The 25,684-nt window shown below is 56.7% G+C and overlaps 1 protein-coding gene across 1 annotated transcript in view; it reads left to right on the top strand.

The window, feature by feature from the left end:
• The window catches only part of PTPRN2 (protein tyrosine phosphatase receptor type N2), a gene marked incomplete at both ends in the record, with an annotated part of 706,645 nt that overhangs the window by 275,401 nt on the left and 405,560 nt on the right, over positions 1-25,684 (top strand). The window contains 4 exons of the mRNA XM_079711893.1: positions 4,969-5,187; positions 6,641-6,681; positions 7,719-8,098; positions 21,406-21,492. Of these exons, the coding sequence (XP_079568019.1) occupies positions 4,969-5,187; positions 6,641-6,681; positions 7,719-8,098; positions 21,406-21,492 (727 nt within the window). The remainder of the gene's footprint in view (positions 1-4,968; positions 5,188-6,640; positions 6,682-7,718; positions 8,099-21,405; positions 21,493-25,684) is intronic.

Genomic DNA, 25,684 nt, shown 5'->3' with positions numbered 1-25,684 from the left:
CCGCTCTCACATTCAGAGGGTGTTTCCATGAATGGGATCCAAATGCCTTGCTGATTCAGCCCATTTAGTTAATGTAGACAGATTTCAGGGGCTGCCCCGGGTAGGCCCTTCCTGGGAAGTGTCCTACTGTGGTCTGCATTTGCCACCCAGCGTGTGTCTAGGCTGCTCCCCTAAGTGTGATAACGGTGATGATGAGGGTGATGAGAGTGGTAATGGTGATCATGGTGATGGTGGTGACGATGGTGGTGGTGTGTGTGTTCATACGTGCCTAAACTGTGCACTTTCATGTACACGTGGTGGTAAAGGCACAGAGGAGCAAATACCGTTGTGGATGATTCGCATCCTCTTTGTGAAAGCAGATTTCTGTGAGGTTAACTGCACACCACTGCTTATTCTCTAAAGCTTGTAGCATTTGTCTGGGGGACCCTATTAAGACATATAATTTCTGTAGGTCAGGCCTGCAGCAGTTGTTCAGGGGAGCTGATCTCCTATTTCAGGCCTTACATATTTGATGTCCTGACATTTCGTGTAATTGCTCTGCTAGAGCCCACTTGGCACATTGAAAGCTACTTAAAATGTCATTATAAGCCGGCCGGATCTCGGAATTACATGGTGCGGCAGCCGGAACAGAGCGTCTCACTTTGATGCATGTGGTGTTTGATTGTGCTCTGTGCCACGGTCCCTCTTCAGTCCACCAGGGCTGGCTGGACTCTTTAAAGAGGATTTCCTCATTTCTGCGCATCCTCTGATGACTGACAGCGGGTGCCTCTGAGCTGACTCATGTGGTCAACAGCACCCACGTGGGCGATGACCGCTAACACGAGTTAATTGCTGTCCTCCTAAGCAGTCAGGCAGTTAGCATCTACCATCGTATACCTGTGGGTTTTTAGTTATTTTTCACTAATGGTAATCTGAAAAGTTTCTTTTTTGGATGAGAGGAGACAATGTTAGGAATTATATTTTATTATACCATTTTGAAGATGGGTGTTTCTTATTAAAAGCCTCTCCCATTCTCTGGTCTTTATCTTAAAGAACATGAGTGTTTTCACGCTGCACGTCTGTTTCTGCTCTTCCCTCCAAATAAGGAGAAAGCTCAGGGAAGTTAAGGGAAAGGACATGAGGTAACCATAGGGAGGGTTTCTCTGAGTTATTAAATGTCAGCACAGATTATTGGAGGAGAGGCACAATTTCCCCTTAGCTATTTGGTTATTAGACGTGGTAGACAGTCTAAACATTTGATTTCGTTTTCTCAATAACCTCTTCAAGTGGGAGTTACTGACCCATCTACACAGACAGACCCCGAGACTAGAGCCTGGGTGTGGCTGGCTGCAGAGCACACTTTGTCCAGAAGATTGTGACCCCCTGTTTGTGGTGGGTCTTTTAGGATTTCTGGTCTGATTTGCCCTGTGTTTCACCAGCATTCTTCCTGCCCTGGGTTGCATAAAACAAAACAGCACCCGGTGGGAGGCTTTCAGGGGCTGCTGAGAGCCTCCACCCCTGCCCAGGCTCCCCCAACGTTGGGAGCTGACCTCACACAGCTCCTCCAGCTTTGCTGTCTGTTGTCACCCACCTGGGCTCTGTTCCGTCCCCTGAACCTCACATCCGGTCCATCTGGACCTGTCACAGAAACACACATAGGCTCCCGCCAGCTCTGCCTGCTGCACTGCCATCCCCAGCTGGGTTCCTGCAGGAGCCTCCTCTGGCCTCCCTGCTCTGACCTTGTCTCAAGCCTGTAGGCCTCTTAAAATTGTAAACCAGATGACGACTCACTGCTCAAAACCCAGCAAGGGCTTCTCATCTCACTCAGCAAAAATCCAGGTCCTTTTCATGGTCTGAGACCCTGTAAAATGCCCCCGACTTCACACACCCCTTGCTGCTCCAGGTCACCCACTCTGGCCACCTTTCTGTCCTTCCAGTGCTTCTGCCCCAGGGCCTTTGCACTTGCTGTTTCCTCTGCCCGCGGAGCGTTTCCTTAAGATAGTCCCTGGGCTCAGGACTTCCCTTCTTTGGGTCTATGAGCTTTTCTCCGACAATCCTGTCTAACACAGCATCGTCCCTCCCCACTGCCCCATCCTCCACGCTCTGGGTTATTGTTCCCACGGCCCCATCACCACCAGACATTGTATGTGTTTGTTTTTAATTGTTTATTTTCTGTTTCTTCTACTATAGATGAACGTTCCATGAAAGCAAGTGCTTTGCTAACTGCATTATTCCTGCACCTTGACAGGTAGCTGAGCATAGAAAATGTGCAGTGAACATTTGTGGAAGGAAGGAAAGGACGAAGGGTGGGAGGAGAGTTCCTGCTCTTGAGCTCTGCTGTTTGGGTTTGAGACCCTCTGGGAGGCCTGAGTCTCTCACTGATTATCCACCTCCCTCGTGACCTGGAATGTGTGTCTCCCACCCAGGCAACCTGAGAGCAGCTGGGGGGAGGGACGTGTGTTGGCAAAAAGGTCACAGGGCGGTGACAGGCCCTGGCCCCCTGCACAGAGGTTGGCACCAGGGAGTCAGGAGATGCGGACATGGCCGCATCTCCAGGCCGTGCCCAGGAGAGTCTGCCTGCTTCAGCCACAGTTCAGTCCGCGGCCGACTTGCTACCCAGGGTCTGAACTGTCACCCTGATACCCGTGTGCCCCCATTCGCATTATGGTTCTAGCACAGTAACCCCACCGGTCCTGTTCCTAAATCTGGAGTCGGAGCGAAAGTGGACTCTTAGAAGGAAATGTTCTGGACCCCTTGAAACCGGCCAGCAGCGTGACTCAGGGGCTTAACTTGGTGGTGAAAGATCCTCGCAGAGCACAGTCGGGGCAGGGAGTCCACCTCTTGGACCCTTGTTTGAGGGACACAGCTCTGCGTTGAGGATGGTCCAGCGGAGAACAGGAGCAGATCCTTGGTGAACCAAGGCCCTCGGGAATGGAACGTTCTCCTCAGCCGAATTTCCTGGTTAAGTTTGCGTTCCGCAGAAACACATGTTGGATTCAACACTTGTTAAAAAACGTCTCGTAAATGTACTGATCCATTTCCTGCCTTGGTCGGTGTCCTGGGACGCCATGGTGGGCTCTGCTGTGCTCTGGCCCCTGGCAGGGTCCACGCCTGCAGGGGCCAAGCCTCGGCCTCTAGTTTCAGGGCATTGCGTTTCCTCACCTTTCACGCCATGGCTGCAACAGTACAGACCACTGAAAGTTGATGTGCTTATAATGCTAGAGGCTTAATAAACAGTTAGGTGTTGTTTTTCTTACTGTTTACTCTACCTTTGTTTTTCTCTTTTCTACGAAGCAACATGTGCCCTTTGTCAGCCCAGAAAAGCAGGAATTCTGACACTGTGTGTGGTTGGGATCCCTCAAACCTTCAGCCTCCTGTGCTGTTCTGTGTCAGGCATGCTTCTCTGTGTTTTTACAATGTTTCTGTTTATGAGGAAGTGAGAAATATTTTTCCAGGTTCACTGCTGGAAGTTATTTTTAAGGCAAGCGTTTGGTCCCTAAACGTGTCTACGGGGCTGTCGGGGGAGGGATGCAGGGGGAGGTGGGGATGCAGGGGGGCAGTGCCCTCCCCAGGGGCTCAGGTCGGGGTCAAGGACCACGGAGGCAGCAGCCACAGGGAAGTCATCCATCTGCATTTCCTTCCACGGGAAGCTGTTTCAAAGTGCAGGTTTTATTACTGTGCAGGTGTGGTGAGACCAGCAGATCAGGAGGGGGTTCTCATGAAAAAGGTCGTTTCCCAAGGCGGGGGCCACACAGGGAAGCACCAGGTTGGTGACGGGGCAGACGGAGGGGAGCTGCAGGCAGGGCCTTTCTGTGGGTTTGCAGGAAGGAGCAGGCAAGGCAGCACTGGCTGGTGTGAATAATGTCAGCGGCTCTGCGGCAGAGGGGCAGCCCCTTACTTGTTGGGACCTGGGCCTGGGGTGCGCAGGGCAGGGGGCCAGTCGCCTGGGGGCGGGGTGGGGCTCTGGGTTGGTTGGTTGGCATTTGGAAGCAGCGTTTGCTGTCTGTACATGTGGGCAGCCCCGGGAACATCAGTCTCTGCGGGATCAGCGAGGCCCAGAGGTCAGAGCCTCAGGAGCTCCTGGCTGACAGGGAGTCAAGGCCGGGGCTGTCACCACCCTGCGGCAAAGCTTGTGGGGGACTCCGGGCCACCCCACTGCTCTCCAGCCTGCAGAGCTTTTCCTAGCATCTCCTGCACTGCAGGTCCAGGGTGAGGGACCATCGTAACTCTTTTCTTTTAAATAATACGAAAATGTCTTTCTTCCACTCTCATGTTTGAAGGATATCTTCACTGTAATCTAGACTTCTGAATTAGACACCTTTTCTTTTAGTGGTTCAAATGCATCCCTCATATGTAAATGATCCAGTAATTATGTGTAATTATGTATCATGTCACGTATGTCATGCTTACAGGGCACTGGGTGTGTCCTGGGGCCACCGCCCCCCTGGCCCCGCCTCTGGCTGATGTAACATCTTCTCTACCTCGGTTTTCTGTGCGGCCTCGTGAGCTTGGCTGTGAGAGGCCGTCGTGTGGTTCTCTTTAATTCTTCTTGAGGTTGACTGAGCGCCTCGAATCTCTGAGCTAACGCTCTTCACCAATTTTGGGGAATTTGTGGCGGTTTTCTTTTCTTTTCTTTGTCCCCTTCTCTCCTTTCCCTCTCAGATCCAGTCACACTCGTGATGCCTGATGCTGTGCCATGTTGCTGAGGTCTGTCCAGCCTTTTCTCCCTGTTCCCCGGATGATAATCGTTTCCATTATTTGTCCTCAAATTCACCAGCTCTCTGTTCTCCATCATCCAGTCTGCGGTTAAGCCCATCCAGTGAGCTTTCAAATTTCGAATACTGAACTCTTCACCAGCAGAATTCCATTTGGCCCTTTTTTGCTCCCGTCCCTCTGCTGCGCTCACAGGTGCCGCCCGTCTGCATCCTTGTGTCCTTGTTCTAACGCTGTCCCTTGTCTCGGTTTGTCTGTTTCGTGTGTGCCGTCTAGGGGCACGTGTTCAGGCTCTGCTGAAGGACCTGCGGAAGCGCCCGGGCAGCGTGGAGGGTCTGAGCGCCCTGGACGTGGCCGAGGCAGCCCGTGCGATAGCGAGCGCGATGCCAGGCGGGGGCGCGGAAGGGGAGCAGGACGGCGCCGGGAGAGGCGGCGGAGCACCGAGAGGGCAGGCGGGCCGCTCGGGGGCCGCGCGCCACAGGGACGGCGTGCCAGGTGAGCGCCTCCCGGCCGCTCGCCCGCATGTGCACGTGGCGCGCCGGGCTGCGTCCTTTCTGCTGCGAGGTGGGATTCGTGTTAATGATTTGTGTCTGTCTGAACTTTTGCCTCTGAAAGCCTCCCTCCTGCGCAGACTGAGCCTTCCAGAGCGCTTAGGCTGAAGGGCGAATTGCCCTCTGGAGGAGGGGGCTGTGAGGCCTCCGTGCGAGGGTCCGGGTGAGCAAAAGCAGGAGTGAGAGAAAGGTTTTGTCCGGATTGTGTGAGTGAGTGCTGTGGAGGCAAATATTTGAATAATAAAGTGAAAGAGGTTCATTCAAATGTCTGTTTGAGGCTCACACCAGCCTCTGAGGCTGCTCCAGGGAGAGAGCAGAGATCCCCACACCCCGGCACACGCCCACTGGCGCACACTGACACACACACTCACACACAGAGACACGCTCACACCCCAGCACATGCACACTCACACACATACGCACACAGAGACACGCTCACACCTTGGCGCATGCACACTCACGCACACTCACACGCAGGGACACGCTCACACCCCAGCGCATGCACACTCACACATACACAGAGACACGCTCACACCCCAGCACATGCACACTCACAGAGACACACTCACACCCCAGCACATGCACACTCACACACATCCCAACATTCACACTCACACACACGCTCACACACCCCAACCCACTCACACATACATACACCCACACACAGCCTCAGGGAACCTTGGGCGAGAGCCGAGCAGGGAAGGCCCCGTCTCCCCTGCCTGACCGCTTCTCAAAGTTGCAGAAACTACATTAAAGCATCTAACGCAGTGCGCTGCACACGGTAGGCACCCAGGAACATGCCAGCTGAAAGGTGCACGTCTCCCCCTCCTCTGTGGGTTGGGACGAGGCTTGCCTGGAAGCTGGAAGCGTGGCTTGACTGATGCAGGAAAAGATGCTGGGTTGCTACTCGGACGAGATGGTCCGGGGGGCGATGGTCCCTGTCCCGGGGCTGGGAGGGTCCGCAGGAGCACAGGAGCCGCACACGGACTCCTGCGTGTGTCTTTAGAGGAGTGGCCACCACAGGAAAGTAACCAGCCTGGAGGCAGCTCAGCCTGAGACGTGTGGGTTCGACACTTCACTTTCCTTTTTTGTAACTGCCCACTGTGCCTGGCTCGGCGGCTCTTTCTTGCTCTGGGCTATCTGAAGGATAGCACACGGTTCCCTGGAACTGGCATCGTGACTGACTGGCTGACTTCGTGTCTGAGTTAGTGTGTCACCCCTCCTCTGTCGCGGACTTTATGGGGCGCCACCCCTGTCCTGTAAGCGGAGGTTTTCGTTGTCGTGGGAATGAGGCCAGTGTCATCGTGCCTGACCTACTCGGTGGTCACCCTGTACGTCCTGTGACCTTTGTGCTGACATTCTGGACCAGGATTTTGATGAGCTCGTGTCTTTCACAGATAACAGAGTGCGAGACGGCGGTGCAGGAGTTTACCAGGAGGTAAGACGGGGCGTGTTCGGGTCCTGTGAAACCCAGAGTCACGTTAGTTTTCTTGTCCATAGTTTGGGAAGTATGTGAAATACAAAAATTTTTTTTTCCAGAAAAGGATAGAAAAACCCTCATAATCTCAAATTAATATTCCTCAGACACCCCCCCCCAGGGAAACGGGAGGATAACACTGCATGATAAGACTGCACACCCACATTGTGTCGTTGAGGTCATCCCGTGTGTCCTGGTTTCTGAGGTTCATTTAATGGACATTCACAGGCTCTGGATCATTTACACCTGTGGTGCTGTCCATGGTGGTCACCACCAGCCATATGTGGCTGCTTGAACTTAAATCCGTTAAAATTAAGTCCATAAGACTTCAGTTCCCCAGCTATGCCAGCCACACGTCCCGTGCTCCCTAGTAACTGGGGCGGGGGGATGGGGAGACCACTGCTCCTCCATCGCTGCCAAGGGTCCCTCGACAGTGCTGGTCCAGAGGGGTCTGGAAAAGGCTGGGACATGGATGACGCCCACCCATGGAGCGGTTTGTTGGTTTTCCCTGTTGAAGAACCTTTGCTCATTTGTATTAGTTTTAAGGATGCAGAAAATCAATTCATAAGCAATGGCAGTGATGTGGTTCTATGAAACTCTATTTTGTGGGTGGAAGAGAAGAATTTCTGGTTAGTACTTCTCTTGTCAGATTATGTTAGTGGTTCCTGGTTCAGTGCCTGTTAGCAAGTGGTGAAGAAAACACCAACAATTCTTTTAAATGTCCATCAGAAATAAAAAATGGAGGGTTCGGCTATCCGAATTGCAGAGGGAGCCATGGGGTCTGGGGACACGTTGCCTAATTCGGGACGCAGAGGGAGAGGCCAGCAGAGCTTGGGGTCTCCAGATGACATGCATTCAGCCAGACCCCGAATTTGCCCTGTGCAGCCCACTCCCAGCCCCAGGCTCACATACACCAGTGCCCGCTCCCCTGAGAGTCCAGTGCTGATGGCTTCTCTGTGACTTGGGGCACATTCTTAAGCTGGTTTCCTTTCTGCCAGGTCAGCCGTTTGGGCATCAAACTCGGGGACCTCCTGCAGGGTCCTGGGTCTCCATTCCTGCCTGGAGCCCCCCGTCTTGCCGGGTCCTTCAAGACGGAGATCAAGAAATCAGAGGACCCTGAGGCCTCCCCATCTTCAGAGGAGGATCGCGTTGGGGTGGAGAACATAAAGAGTCAGACCTACTCCAAGGAGCTGCTGCAAAGGCCACCGCACCCGGAGCCGGGGCCGGGTGGGCTTGGGGCGTCGCAGCTCCGGGCTCCAGCAACCCCGCAGGAGGACCAGCGCCCCGGCGCCGGGGCCCGGGAACCCCCCGGCCAAGGCCTGTGGCTGGAAGTCCAGCCTCCCCAGGAGGAGTATGGCTACATTGTGACGGAAAACGAGTGAGTGGGAGCTTTTCATCTCTCCGTGGGTGAGGTCCTGGCCCCGTGCAGGCTGGGGAAATGCTTTCATTTTTTTCCCCATCTTCACCTGGAGTTGGAGGGTGGGCATCCCTGGTCTTGCAGTTGTGGGAGGGCAGCCAGGAGCCAGCCGTCCCCCTGACCCCGTGTTCTGGACCGGGAACCCGAGCTTGAGGGTGATTCTCCACCAAACAAACCCCAAACAAAGCCCTGCCCGGCTCCTTGGTCCTGGCCCCATCACCTGCAGCTCGGACCACAGGGTGCCTGTTGGAGCTGGATCTGGGGTGTCTCAGGCAGGACGGGTGGTGCGAGGGGCACCCTGGGCAGCCCACGTTGGCTAGAACTCCAGAAGCTTCAAGTCGTCCACACACTAGGGTATGAGTCACTCTTCAGAGGGAAAAACGTGCCGCACACCATGGAGTGTCCTGTCCTCCCCTTAATTTTGTGCTGAGCGTAACAAGGGACAGAATCAAATGTCACGTGCCCAGCAAGTGACAAGTGGTCGGCCCTGTTCTTCAGGTCATCTCACAAATCTGACGTTTGACGCTTTGTAACGCGTTTTCTTCATGGAATGGCAGCGGGGATTCCAAGGGAAAACACGTCTGTCTGGCTGCATGCACAGGCGTCTGTGCGTGTGCAGGTGTGCGCACACACCCACCCGCGGTTTTGCTTCTGCGTCATCCTGTGCCTCTGGTCAGGCGTCGAGTGTGCTTCAGTGGTTACTCCCCGTGGGGAGGGGGCTACGTCAGAGTGGGAACCGTCTCCGCTGCTGACTCCACGGCCTCTGCACTCTCACCTCCGCGCGTGTTCACCGTCACTGCACCGCACACAGCGAACGCCGCCTGTACCACAGACACACACCCTGTGTCAAGGCCCCGAGAAACTGAAGATGGTGTTCTCGCCTGGGTTTGGAGGCATCCGCAGCACTGGTGCCTCGTTTCTCCAGCCTTTTCGTGAAGATGCGCCTGCCCATTCTGGCCTCCACACCTCCGGGCCGCGTTCCTCGCACTCTGTCTGCCTTGAGCCCCTTTGCTCAGAACTGGAACTCCCACTGGGTATGTCAGAGTCACACGTGACACAGCGTGCACGGGGGCCTGGATGGTGCTGTTGAGTCAGACCCTTCCAGCCGCCTGCTGCTCGGTCTGACCTGTGTTGTGGGTTTTCCCTTTCTCAGCAAACGTTGCTGTCGTGTGTGTGTGTGTGTGAGACGTGTATGTGTGTAGCCTGTATGTGTCTGTATCTGTGTTGTGTGCATATGTGTGTGCATGTATGTATACACGGGTGCACGTGTATGTGTGTATTGTGTGTATAGGATGTATGTGTCTGTGTATGTGTGTCGTGTGTGCGTGCGTTTGTGCATGTGCATGTCTGTATGTGTGCATGTGTGTGTGGTATGTACGTGTCCCTGTGTGTGTGTGTGTCTGTGTGCATCTCTGTGTTCTGTGTGTGTGTGCGTGGTCACTGGAGGGACCACTGTGCAGCTGCTCTGAGCACCTTTCCTCCCGCCAGGATGTCCTGATGCCCAAGGGCTGGTCCCTGGCGCAGGGCACGGGGCTGCTCCTGTCTGGGGCCTGGGGCTCAGCTGCGCACAGAGGAGACTGAGGCCCCGTGAAAGTGCTGGGAAAGGATTTTGATCATTGGGAAGACTTTTCGAGTCCACATGAACAACGGAGAACAGAGGACGATGAGCTTTAGAGCAGGACCGTCCAGGCCTACCGTCCTCAGCATCACAGGAAACCCAGCGTGAGTGGACGACGCCTGGATGGAGGGAGACCCAGCTCGTCGGGTGTCTCCTCTTGTTCTTGCTGACTTTCCTGTAACACGAAGGCACTTCTGAGGGTTTCTTCTCTGCGTCCAGAGTTCAGTTTCCTGAGGTCTTTTCCTTGGCCTCACTTTTGGGGCCTGAACATTTACCTGCTACAAGCACGGGTTAAAGAAAAAGATCATTATCTTATCTTGGCTGATTTCCCCTCTTCTCTTTTGCTGTTTCCGTCGGATGGAAGATCTGTGGTGCAGCCGACAGCTTTATGTCCGGAACTCTCTGTGTATCACAGGGGAGACATGCTCCAGAAGCTTCTCCCACCTCCCTCCATGGACAGACGGAGAGGTTTCTGCCTCTGTTGTCAGATCAACTGGTAATTTGGGATTCTCTGGGGCAAGATTTCACCAGATCTCAGTTTAAGCCTTAATGGATCAACTGACAAGAATCCGACACTATTCTTTTTCTTTTCTTTTTTTTAGAAAGAGGACTTTTGTATGTTTGGTTCTTCCTAAAAGGAGAAGGAGCATGTCATCTCCTCCCTGACGTTGGCAGGGGTGACGCAGCTGACCTCGCTTGTACATTTCCTGATGGCCGGGGCTGTAGTTTAACCCTTTGCCACTTGCATTTTCATTCTCTTTACAAACTGGACGGACTATTCAAGACGCATGAAGGGCAGGGCAGCCACCCCCGGTCCTCCAAGGACGATTTAAAAGTTACTTCAAGTTAGGTGACCCCTGGAGGGAGGGCGCACGTGAAGCAGAGAGGCCTCTCACCTGTCAGCAGAGGCCCAACCGCCTTTACAGCCGAAAACCTGGGAGCTCTCAGGCGCGCTGGGCAGGGATGCCTCCCCCAAGGAGACGAGCCCTCGTGTCCTGCGGGGACCTGTTCCTGTACGAGGGTCGTCCGAGCCGCGCAGACCGAGTTCGGGGAAGTAAACCCACGGCGTGAGCACGTGCCGTGGCCCCCGCGCCCTCCCGGATCACCTGGAACCCCCAAGGTGGGGCGAAGCCCGGGCCCCCCTGGTGGCTGCGCCCTGGGGCTCGGTGAAGAGGACGCGGAGGCCGCCTCGGGGCGGGAATCCCACGGCAGCAGACGACGCGGGTCGTGGCGGCGGCGGCGCGGGAACGCATGGGGGGCGCGCTCACCAGATCAGGGCGTCAGCCGCAGCGCTCGGCGCGGGGAGGCCGCCCCCCGGGAGAAGCGGAGCAAAGGCCGTGGGTCGGGGGAGGCTGTCCGGAGGGCCGCCGAGGGGGGTCGGGCCGCGCTGCGCCCTCCCTCCTCTGGGCAAGGGTAGGGCTTGGGCAGTCGGGTCCGGAAGAAGGGGCCCGTTCGGCAAGGCCTCGGGAGCGTGTGCCGCCCCAGGCCCGTGCACTAGGCTGCCCTGCCGGGCCGCGCCGGGCCGCCGCTCGAGCCCTCAGGGAAGCCTGCCCGCCCTCCGCCGTCCCTCACCACCGTGGGAGAGCCGCCAGCGCCGGCAGCCGGGGGGGCGGGAAGGGGGCGTCCAGCCCGGGTCTCCCTCCGCCCTCCACCCCTCCCCCCCCCCGCCCGAGCAGCCCCTCAGAGCTCACGTGGCTGCTTCTGTGCTCGTGGGCAGCCGGGCGCGGGTCCTGCCCATCTCTGCGGTTTTTCCTTCCGGAATGTCGGGGGGCGGTTCTGTGTATGCGGTGGCAGCGCAGACTGTACTTACTCGGCGCCTCCCTCAGGCCGTGTCTCGACGACGTGTTCAGGAGGTGTGGCCGCAGGCCTCCCCTGACGCCATCCATCCTTTGGTCTGTTTATCTTAAAAGACGGTCTTTGGTGCGATGGGTTTACTATCACTTAAGATTGGGGGGCGGGCGAGATGCCTTAAGGAGTGAAAATAATCATTTTTTTGTGTATTAAAAAATGGTAAGAAAAAGAAACAAAAAATATCCCAAATCTAGAATTCTTGACTGCTTAGTTGGTAGTTCTGGGGACCGTCAGTGAGAAGAACGGTGAACAGTGGTCTTCAGGCCCCAGAGGGTGGCCCATTTCTGACTTGTCTGTTTCCTGCCGGCCTTTCTGGACTTGGCGCCCCAGCTGTGAAATGGGACGAGTGTTGAGGACCCGCAATGACCGCGACACAGGAGGTGCTCACAAAAGGAAAGAGATCCAGACGTCACACAGTGACAGTGTAATTTTTCCCCTGAGGCAGTCAGACAAATCTCCGTTCAGCTCGGTGGGTTGTTTTGAAATTCAGCTGAGGAAAGTACAGCAGTAGGCTGTGAGGTTCAGAGCCCCGGGGTGTCTGTGCTGTTGATGGTTTAAGCAGTGTTAGCCCGGTGGGTCCCCAAGCCCACGAAGTAAAGAACCTCGCGATCCCATGTCACAGCTCGAGCCAGATCTTTACCTGTAACGTCTCACCCCTGACCCAGCTTTCTCCACTTCGCTCTCCTCGTACTGGTTACAGGAGCCCAGGGACGGTGCTCAGCCCACCCCCGCCCGCTTCCTCTGCCGTCACCTGGGGTGTGGTGCCTCCCTCCCCGCCCCCAGCTGCCCGGGAGACGCTGCCCACACTGACCCTGATGCTGACGTTTCCACGCCAGCCCTGCCCCTGCAGGACCCCTCCCAGGTCCCCCCGCATCCCCTCCAAACTCCCTCCCCAGGAGAGCGCTCCGTAACCTAAACCTGACCGTGTCATTCTGTCCGCGAGGACGACAGGCCTTGCCCAGGCCTGGGCCCTGCGGCTCCATTTCCCTCCCCAGCCTGCTTCCTTTCCACTCTGGAATGTGAGGGGTCCTGACAGGAGGCCTTGGGTTTGCTCCTGGCCCAGCACGCTCAGATGCCACCTCCTCCAGGCAGCTCTCCTTGGTCAGGGTCGCTCCTCCAGGGCGCCGCCCTCCCCTCAGAATCTTACCTGGGGGTGGAATGATACACCCTGTGGGGTTCTTCCGCTTCGAGCAGGGGCCGCATCAGCGTTTGCTCAGCTGCATCCCAGCCCCTGAGGTGCCTGGCTCCTCCGAAGGCGCTGGTGGTCTGTGGTGCTTTCCTTCCCTCTCACACCCTTGGCAGCGCCCCACCCTGCACACGTCCCTCCCTTCCTGATGTAGCCCCAGTGCTGCCGTAAGATCACGCAAGCTCCCCGGCTTGATGCCCTCACCCGTCCACCCGGCTGCTGTCACCGACCTCAGGACCCCGCCCTCCAGCCACTCCCGGGCTCTCACGTTCGTGGTTCTGAATCTCTACGGGAAAACACTCCTCAGGTGGGCTGGGATGGGCTTCTCTTTGGAGCCCCCCTCTGGATCTGTTTACTTAGTTGCAGACCATGCCTTCACACAGACATCATGCTTCTTGTGGCGGCTGCTCTGTCCGTCTTGGACCCCCAGCGCCAGACAGGCACTGGGGGTGCTGAGGAGTCAGTGACGGGGTGAGGAGGGACCTCCGGAAGCTGAGGCCTCCGCTCAAGGGTCAGCCCGCTGCGGGTGGGCTTTGCGGAAATTCTAGGAAAATGGACGTAACTGATGTGAGAGTCCTTCCCGAGGCAGTTTGAGGATCCGATGGTAACAAACGCAAAGTCACAGAATTGAGTCTTTAAAAGCACCAGTGACAAGGCTTTTGCCTCTAAACAGAGGTTCTACTTAGAAAGTCCTCCCAGGGTCAGTTCACAGCCCTGCATCTGCATCCACAGTGATGATTTAAGGGAGCCTGGGGGTCATGAGGAGAACCTGCCGGTGGCCGCGCTCCAGGGGCCTGGGCGGTGTCCGCACGGCCTCGGCTCGAGGACCTGGGCATCCTGGGTGACGAGATGCAGCCACGGGGTCCCCTGTCCAACAGGCTTCCCTGGCAGTCGGTTTCGTATTTTTCACGAGGCAGCAGATTTGTGTTTGCTTTTCCCTATGCAGAATTTTGAACACACGCAAGAGCAAGATACCGACCCAGGCCCGGCGACCCGGACAGCCCAGGCCGGTCACACCCCCCCTACCTCCAGCTCTCCTCCGCCTTTGAAACAAATCCCAGTTATACTGTCTTAGAAGCATTTCGTGAAATATCTTTAAAATAGAGGAGTTCTTTCTTTTTAACATACTGTAATGCCATATCACACCTACAAAGACCCCAAATCCCTTAATATCATCAAATATGTAGTTTGTGTTCAAATTTCCAGTTGTCACATCAGTGTCAGAACTTTGTTTTCGTTTATTAGCTTGTTGACTCGGGATCCAAATAAGGCAACACCTTGCAGGTGGCTCTTTGGTCTGCGATGGCTTGGAATCTGCAGGCTCACGTTTGCTGAGGTTATAGATCCGTGTTGGATTTTGATGTCTGCTATTGACTGGAATTCTAGAACTGGAGGATATTTCACATTTGCCTGGCCTCTAACCGTGGCGGTAGACGAAGTGAGAAAATGCCATAAAAGTGCAAATATGATGGGTGTTGAAAACAATTTCAGTACCTCTCTGGCCCAACGCGTTCCAGGTCAGCTTGGCCATATCTGGCTGCCCAGAAGGTGCCAGAAGGAACGACGGTGCCCGGGGACCCTTATGGTCTCTGACTGTGAGCCCCCTTCCCGCATGGGGTCCTTCTGCTGCAGCAAATGGCGAGATGTGGTGTTGGTGGGCGGGGCTGGGAGGGGAAGGAAGCCCAGCCCACCCCGAGCAGGCCTGGAGCCTGGCCCTCCACCCTCTCTCTGCCGCTTGGTTGTCCTCAGAGGCCTACTCCTACCGGCTGGTTGTACAGCTCAGCCTGGGAGTGCAGAACGTGGGAGCGTCTGGTGACGTGGGGACGCTGCTCTTGTTTAGCCCTGAAGACCTGCACCTGTATCTGCAGCTGCACCTGCGCGGATACCTACGTCTGCACACCTGCATCTGTGTCGTCTGCTTAGGTCCGTGCCAGCTGTATCTGCGTGCCTACATCTACACCTACAGCTACATTTATCTGTATCTTCGTCCATATCTGTGTTTGCATGTCTACACCTACAGGTACACCTACGCTCATACCTGTACCTACATCTGTACGTCTGTACATCTGCGTCATCTACTTATGTCTGTATCTGTCTGTCTACATCTACAGCTACACCTAACCTATACCTACACCTATATATCTGTACCTACATCTGTATCATCTACATCTACATCCATATCTGTATCTACGCAGCCCACCAGCTGCTTTGCTGTTGGATTTCCATAATCATCGGGGAAGCTTCGCTTTTTGTCTTCAACGATGCCCTGAAATTCCACAGTAATCCCCACAGACCCTCATACCCTAACACCTGCAATTGATTTTTTGCAAAGTGTCATCTGTGTTATAAATGGGCCAAGACTTGAATCTGTCAGAAGTTAAGCAGTTTAAATTCCACTCCTACATATGAAGGAGTAGGAAAGAGGGAGAACAAGGTGAAAGCTAAGCTTTGCCCTGTGGTCAAAATAGTAGCAAGTCTGCAGGTGAACAGTGAAGCCAGGGGGAAAAGGAAAAATGGAAAAAAAAACAACAGTATCCGGAGGAGACTCCGTTGAGGCATATAGGCTTACGTAGAACCATGACTTTAAAAAGTTTTACCAGAACGCTAGCTGTGGATACTGGTTACGTCGGAGTTGGTTTCAGGCTTCAGATGAGCTTGCAGGGTTCCTGCTTGGAGCTGTGCAAGGGCAGGAGGGGGAAGCGGCACAAGCAAAGGCCCTGCCTGCGTCAGGAGGCGCGTGGGCACCTGGGGGACGGCCCTGCAGGCGGCAGGGGTGGGTGGCGAGGTCAGGGTCCGCTCTCCTGGATCCTCTGCTGCCCGTGGAGGAGGGATAAGGGGACCTGCGGTGGACGGAGGAGACCGGCCAGTGGGCATGCTGGCCGTCAGCACCGTGCCCGCCTCGCCCTCTCTGCCACAGGCGGCGTCTGTGCTGTAACCTGGGCTGGACTGAAATCTGAGCTCGGCAGTTGCACCACGACTGCTGGGGTGAGGCGTCCGCCCTGGCGAGTCCGGGGTCAGCCTGCGGGGCCCAGGGGTGGGACGGGGGCGCCAGCGGAGGGCCACCCGCTGCTTCTCGCCGCGGGGCTGCGCTGACGGAGGCCGTGTGTCCCGAGGAGGCTCGGTGGAGGATCCGCACGTGTGGGTGCCGCTGGAAGTGAGGGCCGCAGGAGGGGCAGGGAGGAGAGTCAGAAGAGGGGCTCCCGGGAGGAGGTGTTCCCTCCCGCCCCCCACTCGTCCCGGACCCTGATCCACGCTCCGCTGTGTGGGACACACAGCGTGTCTGGGTTGCATGGAGTGTCTTGGAAGCAGGTGAGAATGACCATCTCAAGAGATGTAGAAAAAGCATTTGACAAAATTCAACTTCCTTTTATGATAAAAACTCTCCACAAAGCAGGCATAGCGGGAACATACCTCAACGTAAAAAGGCCACGTATGACAAACCCACAGGTAACATCATACTCAACGGTGAAAAGCTGAAAGCTTTTTCTCTTAGATTGTGCTACTATTGACTTTTGCTTTGTGGTTACCATGAGGCTTACATAAAACATCTTATATTTACAAGTCTCTTTTAAGTGGATAGCAACTTAACTTTGCATACAAAAGCTTTACATTTTTATGTTTTTGATGTCAATGCACTTTTTATAAAGGTGACATCCTAAGACATTGTATACTTAGATTTGTATTAAGCAGTTGGCAAATTTTTTTTTCCTGGAGAATAAAATTGTTTTGGAGAATATATTTATTCAAACATATTATGGAGAACATACTTGTTAAAATCTTGAATATGTTGAGACGCACAGTCTCATCTTGATGTTAAAAAATGCTAAGTTGTTAGCATACAACAGTTTTTTATCTATTTATGATTTACCTGTGAAGAGTTGATGGTTGTTAGCAGTTTTTAATAAGAGTAATTTAGGGTTGTCAGACACTCGAGGTGAATTTGCCTGTGCTCTGCGATGCCGGGGAGCTCAGCCCTCACAGGAGCTCGGTGTGTCTGCCCAGATCGTCATAGGCTCCCTCACGCTCTGAAAAACGGGGCCTTCATTCGACTCCTGCAGGGAAAACGGTAGTGCCAGACTGGGGTTGGGATCTTGAATCACTGTGGTGCCTGCAGCATTGTCCTCATCAGAAGCGGCACTTCTCTTCATGGGGGAGAATTCCTGTGGGTTAGCAAAAATTTTAATTACCTTATAGGATTATTTTAAAAGATAAACATCATTATTTGTTATAATGATGGGTACGGATAACTAGAATAATTGGTGAATCCCGTGAAAACCTCATTTTATTGATTGATTTCAAGTATCATCTCATCAAAAGAAGTTGTATCAGGGTTGTGACTCGTTTTCATTCTGTGATCCATCACTCATTTGGTCCCCAGCCTTTGGTGAATTTTCAAATAAATAGTGAGATGTCCGCAGTGAGTTAGTGAAGCAGCTGAAGCACAGTCGGCTCTCGGACGCAGAGTCCTAGACGTGAGCGTGGGGCAGGCGGGGGCATCCAGCCCCATCGCCGCATCCCGTTCTCTGCTTGGTTTCATGTGTCTCGTAAGTAAGAGACGATGGCACTTGGAAAAATAAGACCTGGAGAGGTTACGGGTGCAGACGCTCTTCAGTCTGGTTGGGCTAAAATCCAAGCAGAGGTGCAGCAGTCGGGAAGCCGACATCCCAGCGTTAACTTGACATTTTCGTTTCCATCTTTCTTTGGGGATTTACTAGCACGATCTTGGGCAAGGGTTTAATTTCCTGAGTCTCAGTTTCCACCCCTCTCAAGTGAGGTTAATACGGGACCTTCCTCCCAGGTCTGTTGTGAGCAGTGAATGAGATAATTTCCATGGAGTCACGCATGGCCGAGGGCGGAGGGACACCTTCCAGAAGTTTGCACTGGTCCTAACCTTTCTGACCCTTGTGCCGTTTTCACTAGTCTTTACTTTCAGAGTGGCCTCCGAAGCTCCCTCATCACCTGCGCATTTTGGCCCCTTCCTCTGGCCCAGCAGTGAGTTAGGACACCGCGGCCCTCATGGGGCTGTGCGTGTGGCCGTCAGGCTCTCCTGAGAGTGGGGCGCGGACGTCCTCAGCGGGCTTCCATCGAGGTCAGGATCCATTTCCCCTGTTTTGCTGACTTAGTAGCTCCCAGCAGCAACCTTGTTTAACTCAGTTAAACAGCAGGAACGTGTGGCTTCAGAAAGGAAGTGCCTTAGTGAGGAGGCCCGACCCAGCTGTCGACCGGAAATCCTTCCTGCCGCTGACAGCCAGGCAGGCAGAGGACCCCACGGCCGCTGCCGGCTCTGACCTCAAGCTGCTAAAAGCGCCCCCATCTCTCTCTTCCAGGCGGTGCTGGGCGTCCAGGTAATCAGGGTGGCAGCTGTCACAGGCAGGCCCCTGAAATTTCACATGCTGTATCCGCCCATTGATTTTTGAAATGAACTCCAGCTGCTTTCTAAGGAAGTTCAGACCATGACACGGCAACTGATGGCCACATAGTTTAAAAATAAAACAGAAATAACTGCGTGCTCGTTTTGAGTACAGTCAGCACCCTCTCGTTTGTCCGACTTGCACAAGAATGGAGCTGCTGTTGTCCTGAGCCATTTGCTCTGCCTGCCGGAGCCGTAACAGCAAGATGGGAGGGGCTGACAGGGCCACCGCGCGGCTCTGGTCATCGAGGTGTCTCCTTGCAGAGCGAGCCGGCCTCTGAAAACATTCTGGGCTGGCGAACTTCATCATTATCTTCAAGGCTGGTTTAGATAATCTTGTAATGGAGGAGAATGTTCAATTTTTGGGCTGTGAGGGTGGAGGAAGGTAGGGCCGGAGGCTCACAGTCGGCCTGACGTCCACGATGGAGGCGCCGGACTCTGCATCTCCTTACGTTACCCCTTTTTGAAGACAAGCTAGGAGACAGGGTTCGTGGAATCTCAGCAACCTGGTAGGGAAGTTGGTTTGTGTCTGGCAGGGGCATAGGCTTTGGAGAGAAAGAAAAAGGTAAGAGCTGGTCATGCCCTCAGCAAGCCTGCAGCTCGTGGACAGAGACAGGACTGAAACGTGCGAAATCCTCAGAGACCTTTGAAAATAAGTGGCGTGCTGGGTGGCTTTGAGTCAACGTGCAGAGGGAGGTTCGGGGAAAGGAGGGAGCTCACGGCCTTAGGGGTGAGAGCTGGTGGGGCCTGCTTGGTGGCCAGGAGCCGGGGAGGGGGGGACAGGGCCCTGTCTTCCTGACGCCGGGCTGTGGGACTCGTCCCCGCTCTGATGTGGCGTGCTTTCTCCTGTGCACTGAGCTGGTGCTGTGGTCAGCACCGGATGGCTCCCTCGAGACCCGTCCCCGGCACCAGGGCACAGGTGCCCGCGGGGTGGCCGTGCAGCCAGGCCTGTCCCCACGCGGAGCTCGGGGTCCCAGCAGACTTCATGTAGATGCAGACGCGCTCGAGCACCAGGCTGGCTGAGGAACAAACGGACCTGACCTGCAGCTCCTGGCAGGGAGCGGAGAGGCAGACACCAGGGTTCCGAGTGGACTGCTTTCCCAGTTGGCAGCTGACCTCCTGGTGGGGCTGAGATGCCAGCTCTGAGAGGTGTCCCTGGGATTCTGTGAGTGAGGGGACGGGGTAAAAGGGCCCGTGTCTGCACCACATGCACACACACCTCTTTAAAAATTCTTATTTTAAAACCTCATAATGTGAAAGCCTCTGGAGAGCGTGTTTGGGAGGTTTGGGGGACTCGTCCACCCTTGATGGGGGGTCCCCAGCCCTGAGGGCTACTTACTCAGGAAGCAGGATGGGGGGCAGCCCCTCAGTTGCAGACCGGGACGACCTCTCCTTCCTCACCTTATGAAGAATGGCCTGGAGGCTGGAGAGGGTTTGGGTCACCAGCAGGTGTGTGGCGAGCGGGCCTGGCACAGTCAGTAAAAGTGGCGCCACCGGCAGCACCCGGTGTGCCCACCCAAAAATCACATTCCAGCTCCTTTGCTGGGCTGGCGGCCCCGTGTCCCCCCAGAGGAGAGGTGGGTGTAGCACGAGGCGCCGCCGTGCGCGGCGTGCCTCCCAGCCCAGACCTGCCGCCAGCTCGCAGTGGGACTGGCTGACCGCAGCCCCCAGAGCGCTTCCTCCACTAAGTGATAGCATCTTCTGAGGGGCGCGGCGGTCAGCCTGGGAACCTCGGAGCAGTCGCCCCCAGTCCCGTCGGTGCGCCTGCTTCTCTGCATCTCCTCGGGGCGCAGGAGGAGCGCCTCCCCTGACGCCGGCCGACCTCACAGTCCATGTTGATGTGTCTACGCGGGGATTCTGCCTCTGCCCTTGCCGAGGCGTCCCGCTCGCCCGTGGTCTCGCTCACCTGCTGGTCCCTCCTGCCCGCACACCTGAACCATCTCAGCAGGCTGCAGGGCCTGCCCGGCACCCACCTCCACGGCCCCGCCTCTGGGAGCCCCCTTGGTTCCTTCTCGTGCCCTGCGCCCCCGCTGGCTCTTGGAGTCACGCGGTCCTGGGACAGCCCATCGGGCACCTCCTGCATGTTCACCGCCCTCCACTGGCACAGTGCCGCCGGGACTCCTGCCGCCCTCTGTCGGGGGCGGGAGGGGCAAGGGGGCTTGGCACCTGGGTCCTCACGGTCGTCCCCTGGGCATGTCTGTGTCCCGACCTCCTCTTGCCATGGGGACCCCAGTGGTGGTGGATGAGGAACCACCTGATGACCTCACAGACCCTGTTTCCGCCTGAGGCCACATTCTGAGGTTCCGGGTTTACGACGTGAAGGTGTGCATTTTCGGTGACACAGTTCAACCCCCAATGACACAGTCCCTTTCTCTTGTTGGTGACATTGCTGCTTGTGTCCCCACTTGGATATAAACCCCAAGAAGCAGCTCAGTGTTTGTTGCTGAATTTCCCGGGCAGCGCCCAGCACCCAGTGGCTTTCTTGCACATTTGCTGAATGAATGAATGAATGATAGGCTGGGACGAAAACCCCAGCTGTCGACGGTGCTCATGTAACCGCAGGCGAGTTCTCTGAAGGGCTCTGACGGGCTTCCACGGGCAGCGCCTGGGGTGCCAGACAGACTGGGCTCAGGGACCTGAGTCACACGCGCTGCTGGAGGTGCCGCCCTGGGGACGCTGGCCTTGCTGGGGGTCCAAGGCTCCATGCTGTGGCACGTGAGCCCCTTTGGGGAGTTGCTGCTGCTGGGCTGTCCTGCCATCCTTAAAAGTGTGACTTTTCAGTATCCTCACTGGCGCATAACTCATTTTAGAAATGAATCCGAATCCACTTAAAGACATGCGTTCCCTCCGTACGTTTGACGCCCTCCTGAACTTGGCTTCCCGGCCTCTGCCCCTCTGCCCCCCATCCCACCTCCACCCCACTCTCCCCCGCCCCCCGGCTGAGATGAGCCAGGTGCTGGTTCCTGGGCCCATCACGCTCCCCTAACAACCCCATTCGCATTGTGTTGTTGGTCTTCTTGCTGGAAAATGCAGGTGCTTCATCACGGCTGGGGAGGCCTCTGCCCCCGGGTGCCTGCAGCCCAGCCCTGATGTGACAGGGGTGCAGCCGGGGCAGTTCTCCGAGCAGGGCGGGAGGGTGGGCGGGGGGTCCCTGCTCCTCAGGTGTGACGAGCCCGCCGCGTAACCCTGTGCTCTCCCCGCAGCCCGCTGAGCCCAGAGAAGGGGACGGAGGTGCTGGAGGACGTGGCGCATCTCCTGGACATGCCGGCGGGCGTCTTCTCGGACATCGTGTGAGTGTGGGCGGGGCCCTGGGCATCTTCTCCGTATGGTGGGTCCACCGTGAGCTTGTGGGGTTTGTTAATTGTGTCACAGAGAAACTGGTGAGGGAAGAAGAGAAAGGAAAGGTCCAGTGGGGTTCAGGTTGGTTCTGTAAGCGCAGCTGAAACCCGAGCGCCATCAGAAGGACTATAATGCCCTGAAAGAACCCCGCCCCAGGCTTCAGGTCTCCCCGCTGCACCAGGAACCACCCAGGAGGCTCTAGACCGTCGGGATGGCCTGGCCCCCACAGGCAAGCCAGGGCCTCGGGGATGGTCCCTCAGCTAATGAGGCTCTTCTGACAGCTCTGCACACGTGGTGGTCCACGGGGACAGTTATCGCTACACAAATGTTTACCAAGCGCTGAGTACCCAGGTGGAGAGGACAGCAGGCAAGGGTCTTGCTCTGGGGAGCTGAGCTGCCAGCAGAGGTGGACACGTAGACGGAGTCAGAGGAGGTCAGGCGCCTTCCGTCCCGTCCCCGCGAACAGAGGGATGAGGCCAAGAGGGAGGAATCTGGGGCAGGAGACCCTACCCACGGGGGCGACGTCCACATGGGAGGGTGATGCGGCCATGGGAGCCCAGCCGGGAGCCCAGGTGGCCTTGGTCCCAGTGCTGGAGCCACCGCAGATGTTCTTCAGGAAAGCGTCTTTCCAGCCGCATGGAGAACGAACTACAGGGGACCCAAGGAAGCCCAAGTGCCGTGGGGCTACTGAGATCTCCGGTGACGGGCCGTGGCCTCAGAGCAGGAGGGGTGGCGGGAGCGGCGGGTGCGAGATGAGTCACCCGCTGGCAGAGGGTCCATTTCTGTGTTGCGTTAAGCCGCACGCGGGCCCCCGAAGCCACTTGTATTCCCACCTGTAACATCAAGGGTCCTTTATAGTTGTCCTCTGTCAAATCGCATTGATTGGCTGTGCGTCGGCACCGCTCCTGTGTGCAGGACCTCCAGAAGGGTTTGGTCATCAGACTCAGGCCCTGCAGTGGGAGGGCCTCACACAGCCCAGCGGGGAGCCATTCCTGCTGCCCGAGGCCACTTCCACAGGCCCTTTGGCCCCGTCACGGTCTCCGCGTGGCCCAGTAAGCAGGCCTGACCCGGAGGTCCTGACTGTTCCCTTCAGAGAGGAGGAGGGGGTCCCTGGAGCTTCTGCCCCGTTCCGGGCACCCGTGGGCAACTCCCCTGGGCCACACACGCCACTGGGTCCCCACGGGCTTGGCCCCTGAGGACCCAGCTCAGGGCCAGTGGTCCCTGCTGCATGTCTGCATAAGCACGCCTGGCACGCTGACCGCATGGCGTGGGTGTGTGTCACACACACGCAGGACGGGATGAGTGATGGCGCAGGCGGGTCTGGCCCCCCAGGTGGCCCCTCCGTGACACTGCACCCCTCCCTCTGTAGAGAGGACACTGAATGTGGCCCAAGGCTGAGGGAGGGAGGGAGGGAGGGAGTAGGTGCCTCCTTCATCAAAGGCAGGAACCTCGTGTGAGAACTCTAAAGGCCTCGAGTACCAGGCAGAGGGGTCCTGAGACCGGAGCTTCCAGGAGCAGCTGGCGGCCTGCAGCACCGGGAGACCGTCCTCGCGGCTCAGAAGTAATCACCCGAGTCAGCTCTAGAGTGGGACTCCTTAGGCCCACACGGGGCTGTGTTGATTGAACCTTCATTATCTTCCTTTAGCAAAACCCTCCATGGTGACCAGGCAGCAGACGGAAGGCAGAGGTCCCAGCCCCAGGCTGCTTCCTGGAGACGTGTCCTTTGCTGCCCCCCTGCCGCCCCTTGTTTCTTAGAAACCTTCCAGATGGGATGGAGGCCGGGGCTGCCCCCCAACTACTGCTGCCACGGGAGCGTTTGAGGGAGGGCTGGAGAGGAAAGGGAGTTGTGGGAAGTGGTGTCAGTCCTGGGGGGCTCCAGTGGGGGGGCTCGGGCCTGGGGCCCTTCAGGAGACGCTGCCTAGCTGCCTGGCACCCCTCTCTGGCCCCTCAGCTGGGTCTGCGGCTCAGTCTCTCCAGGTTTGGAGACTCTGGGGACACAGGGGTGTCTTGGGGGGCTTTCCAGGCTCGGAAGCTGGGCCGGTTCCCAGACCAGCTCTTTTGTAGATATCACCTGCCAGTCTCTTTCCTGCTCAGGGAACGGGGGCTTCCGACTTCCCCCGGGGCCGCGCTGGACCCGCTCTTTCAGCCTTTGGGAGTCTGGTCCAGGGCTCTCGCGTGACTAAATCCCTGAGCGGCCCTTTCCCCGCAGCCTCGCCCGGCCCTGGAGCCCCCCGTCCTGCCCAGTTAACGCTCGTCTCGCACCTCTGAGTATTTAATGCTGTACGCAGTCTGCGGGTGTGTGTGTGGTGTCCCATGCCACACATGCACGTCCTGTGTGTCGCCCCCAGGACCCAGCACGTGAGGACACGCACTAGCTGCAGGGACTGACCTGGTGGGGGGGGTGCCTGGGGGGACGACTGCGTGGCCAGCACTGGGATCTGCGAGCCGCGGACGCTCTCAGGGCTGCTCATCATTGCCGGAGAGGAAAGGAATCTGCCCCACAAAGCGGCACTTCCAGGATTGTCTGCATTTTTATGGAAGTACTAGTTATGCTTAATATGTTTTGTTAATGGTTATGTAGCTGTCAAGCAAATTTCATTATTTCTTATTACATCATTAGAGGCCATTAAAACGGCATCAGCATACTGGTGTAATTATGCCGGCAGACGCACAACGACCGCAGTTGTGATTTTATAATCTAATCATGGCTGTCCGAGGCAGTGCTGATTGATGCGGCTGCTCTCGGCTCTCAGTCAGGTGGGCGGTGCTGCAGGGCCTTGCAGACTCCCAGCCAGTGGGGGCTTCAGCCGAGCCTGCAGCCCAGCTCAGGGAACTCAGGCGCCTGCCTCATCCCGGGTCCCCCTTCGGATCCCCGTTCGTGAGTCCTCGCGAGGCCAGAAGCGGTGTGATTTCCCTTCCGTGTGGTCGACTGCGCTGACGAAGGCCGGTTCCTGAAGACGCAGCGGGAATTCACAGCCTGACACGTTCACGAGGTCCTGTGCACAGGCCAGGAGCCCGGCAGGAGCCCGGTGAGGACGCGGCCCCCCTGTCCCGTGCCCACCACCGACCCTCCGCACCTCCCTCCCCATGTGAGGACCCCTGCTGGTTTGGAGGATTCTGGAAGACGTGTTTCCGTTTCCTGGAGCAGAGATTGTACTTATTTGCCTCCTGTCTTGTTTCCCTGGCGGCTTGCCAGAACTGCCCCTGTTTTACAGCTGGGCAAACCGAGGCCTCGGAGGTTAAAAGGCTCAGCAGGGTGACAGATGGTGACACAGCTGTGCAGTGGAGACTCTGTGCAGAGGCTTTCACATCTCCGGTCATTAGAGCAGGTGCTGGGGAGGGAGCACCTGAGCTCACGTCATGTTCGGCCATAAGGGGTTGGATATGTCCCGTGCAGCAGGGTGACCCTTCCCTCGCTGGTGCCAGGGCCAGGGCTCGGCTGCGCAGGGGCTGGGCCATCACAGACCAGGTGTCAGGTAGGGAGTTGGTGACGGCAACACGGACCCTCCATTCAGGGCGTGCTTTCCACGCTAGGCGGTCCCGGGATCACGGGTGTGCATCCCGGGGTCACGTGTGCATCCCAGGGACATGTGTGTGGCGTCCTGGAAGGAAGGAAGGCCCTGGTGCCCCGTCGGCCTCTCCCGCTGGTCCCGCAAGTGTTGGGGCAGGTGAACAACCCCCATGTGCTCCATCTTTGGGAATCCAGGGACGTCCGTGTGATCTTTAGAGAAAACCGCCGGCACCTGAGGGGAGATTAGATTTGGGGGATCCCACGTGCCTGGAACTCTGCAGACGTAGTTTAGATTAGAAACATCACAGAAGCCACACCTAAACCCAGAGCCGTGCTGCGCGGATCTGCTGTTGGTGCTCTTTGACGGTGGGTATGGACGCTCATGTTAGGAAGGGCTTTTCTCCTAGTTTTGGAAGCAATTGCGCTCAGATATCGTGACTCAGTCCCAGACGTAGCCCCGTCGTCCACACGCGTGTCAGGCGCCGGCGGAAGCGTCGTCACACGAGCGATCTGTACAATAGTTAACGTTCAGTTCAAGCACAAACATCAGGCAGTCGCTGCACTTGCTAGAAGGTCCCAGAGCAACGGCTGTCAGAGCGTTTGTGGAACTGGGGTTGGAACTGAGAGGGCGT

This window comes from Hyperoodon ampullatus (genome assembly GCF_949752795.1).
Source record: "Hyperoodon ampullatus genome assembly, chromosome: 9".
In the NCBI taxonomy this organism is placed as follows: Eukaryota; Metazoa; Chordata; class Mammalia; order Artiodactyla; family Ziphiidae; genus Hyperoodon; species Hyperoodon ampullatus.
Note: the sequence above shows the minus strand (reverse complement) of the source record. Positions and strands in the feature narration are given on the sequence as shown.